The 2,387-nt window shown below is 51.3% G+C and overlaps 1 protein-coding gene across 1 annotated transcript in view; it reads right to left on the bottom strand.

Moving 5' to 3' along the window:
- The window catches only part of BT62DRAFT_920968 (uncharacterized protein), a gene marked incomplete at both ends in the record, with an annotated part of 6,374 nt that overhangs the window by 2,038 nt on the left and 1,949 nt on the right, over positions 1-2,387 (bottom strand). The window contains 3 exons of the mRNA XM_043184263.1: positions 50-861; positions 915-2,033; positions 2,085-2,323. Coding sequence (XP_043038160.1) covers positions 50-861; positions 915-2,033; positions 2,085-2,323 — 2,170 coding nt within the window. The remainder of the gene's footprint in view (positions 1-49; positions 862-914; positions 2,034-2,084; positions 2,324-2,387) is intronic.

Genomic DNA, 2,387 nt, shown 5'->3' with positions numbered 1-2,387 from the left:
GCCTCCCCAAAATCCTGTGCGTTCGCATCAAACGCGTATTTGTTAGAACGCCCTTCGCGCTCATTTTCCTCTTTCAGCCATGTCCGGCGATCCTCCCATTCATCGTCTTCCGTCCCCGGAGCAGGAAGGAAAAGATATGAAAAGTCTAGGTCATCCCAAGTCATCCGTTGACCATGTATGCTCCAGAATATTCGCCGAGTGTATTCGCGCGCTCGAGCGATGTCTTCGTCATCGAGGGCAACTTGCCCAGCACCACGGAGAGCGACCTTGATGAGACCATGACGAGGAGCAAAGAGTGGTGGAGGACCGTCGTCTTCGAACCATGACGGCGGGCACTGTGTACGCGTGAACATACGCAAAGGGGGAAGCTCTCCCAGTGTCAATTCGGAGCAATACCAAACAGCGCTACAATCATCCGCCGGTACCCATGGGTTCATCTGCGGTGACACGCTGACCACACTAACACGTTTCTCCACCTCGCTTTCTAGCTTCTTGATCTCATCGTCTCGGAGGAAGAGCGGCAAGAGATGGTCATCCAGTAATTCGTTGTCATACAACGCTTTGTATGCCTTGAAAGCCGCATGCCGATGTGCGGACAGTTTGGTGGGATGAATTTTATTCGTTGAGTGTACCCTGAGATCGGAGCTCAGGAATCTAGGCAATGTTACCGTCGAACCCCAAGGTCCGGAATAAAGTAGGCTGACACTGGTAGACCGATTCTCAAACGAATGCCATCCGAACGGTAGATCAGGTGGATCCAGATCATATAAAGGCTGAAAATCAGGATTGAAACTTGCATTCGGATGGACAGCTACGAAATGGGCCAGATGAGGAAGAGCTGACTCCAGAGTCAGTAGAGCACTGACAAACGGCGACATGAGCAACAGATGCCGGAAATATGCATAAACCCTTACCCTGTTGAAGGTACCCTAAATTCCTCCCACTCATCCCACTCATCAGGCTCAGCCGTCATAACTCTCTCTGGTTCATTGCATAGGCGTAGCACCTCCGCTTCCGTGCTCTCCCACTTTAGAACCTCATCCTCACTTGATCCGCCTCGTTGGAACATGACAATAAACGTACTACGCTTCCGACGCGCCCGTCCTCGACTTTGCAACCAGGACACCATGTTCGGTGGCGGGTCCCAGCGTATAACACATCCACACGCCTGGACATCAATGCCTTCCTCGGCAACCGATGTCGAGATGATAAGATTCTTCTCCTCGATCCTGAAATCCCTCAGTGTCTCCTCCTGCGATTGTTTTAGCAGCTTGCGCGTTAGGTCCAAGAACGAATGCCGATAGCTACTGTCAGATGTCCCCAACAAGCTTCCAATTTTGAACAGCTCCTTCGTGTCAGGATGGTGTGTGAGGATCTCTGTGAGCGCTAGAACCGCATCACGACGGGTAACAAACACAAGGCCGCTAAACGCTTCATTGTCTTCCTCGAAATCCTGTTTCTCTCGCAGTAGTGCTTTCACGAGTTCCGCCACTTTTTGAGACGACTCCTCGACGATGTCATATTCGTAGTAAGACACCGGGCAAACATTAACTTGGTTTAGGAGGCCCAGCATATATTTCTTCTCCCGTGTTTTCCAGGAAGGCATCATTTCATCACCTTGGCAGGCCCTTTTGGCTTGCTCTAACACCGTCCAAACGTACCAGTCTGCCGCCCAAGCACCCAGGTCGGAAAGGATATCCCCCGCCGTGCGCTCGAAATCGCGAAGACCCTTGTGTGTGAACGTGTTTTCTTTGAGAATGGTCTTTGACAATTTTTGGTCAAGTCGGTAGTACTCAGACGAATTAGGGGATGCCGTGGCGAGGTCGCGGCGAAGAGAGATAATAGACGGATCTTTCTCAATGTCGAGGGTATCTATAACTTTCTGTAGACTGGCCAAGTTGATCGAAAACAGAGCATCGTCTGATGCGCCATATCTGACGTGCTTGAAAACAGGCCGATGGACGTGTTTCACCAATTCGTCGCGACTCCGGCGCGGAGTGAGAATGACGCTGTCGAGGTTCCCTTCTATTTCACTGGGACAGTCAATCAGGCTGGGAGTCACAGAAACATCAATTAGCCCTTACCAGAAGGCTTTCGCAATATCTCCCCCGTATATAGGACTAGCCGTCAAGCCCAAAACCATCGGCCTGGCGCATCGAGGGTCCAGATTGGGCGTGTCTCGCGGCAAGAGACAAAAGTAGAACTCCTTCATGATCATGTTGTATGGTGCCTTGTCCACAGTATGATGCGCTTCGTCGAAAATCATTAATCCAATGTCGCATCCCATTTGGATGTAGCTATGCCGTAAGGCATCCAGAAGCACCTGTGGGGTCGATACCACGATCCGATGGGTCTCAATGACCCTCCGCCACAAGGATGCGTCCTTC

The sequence above is a fragment of the Guyanagaster necrorhizus genome, assembly GCF_019112545.1.
Source record: "Guyanagaster necrorhizus MCA 3950 unplaced genomic scaffold BT62scaffold_17, whole genome shotgun sequence".
NCBI classification, from domain to species: Eukaryota; Fungi; Basidiomycota; class Agaricomycetes; order Agaricales; family Physalacriaceae; genus Guyanagaster; species Guyanagaster necrorhizus.
This window is presented reverse-complemented; position numbering and strand designations above follow the sequence as displayed.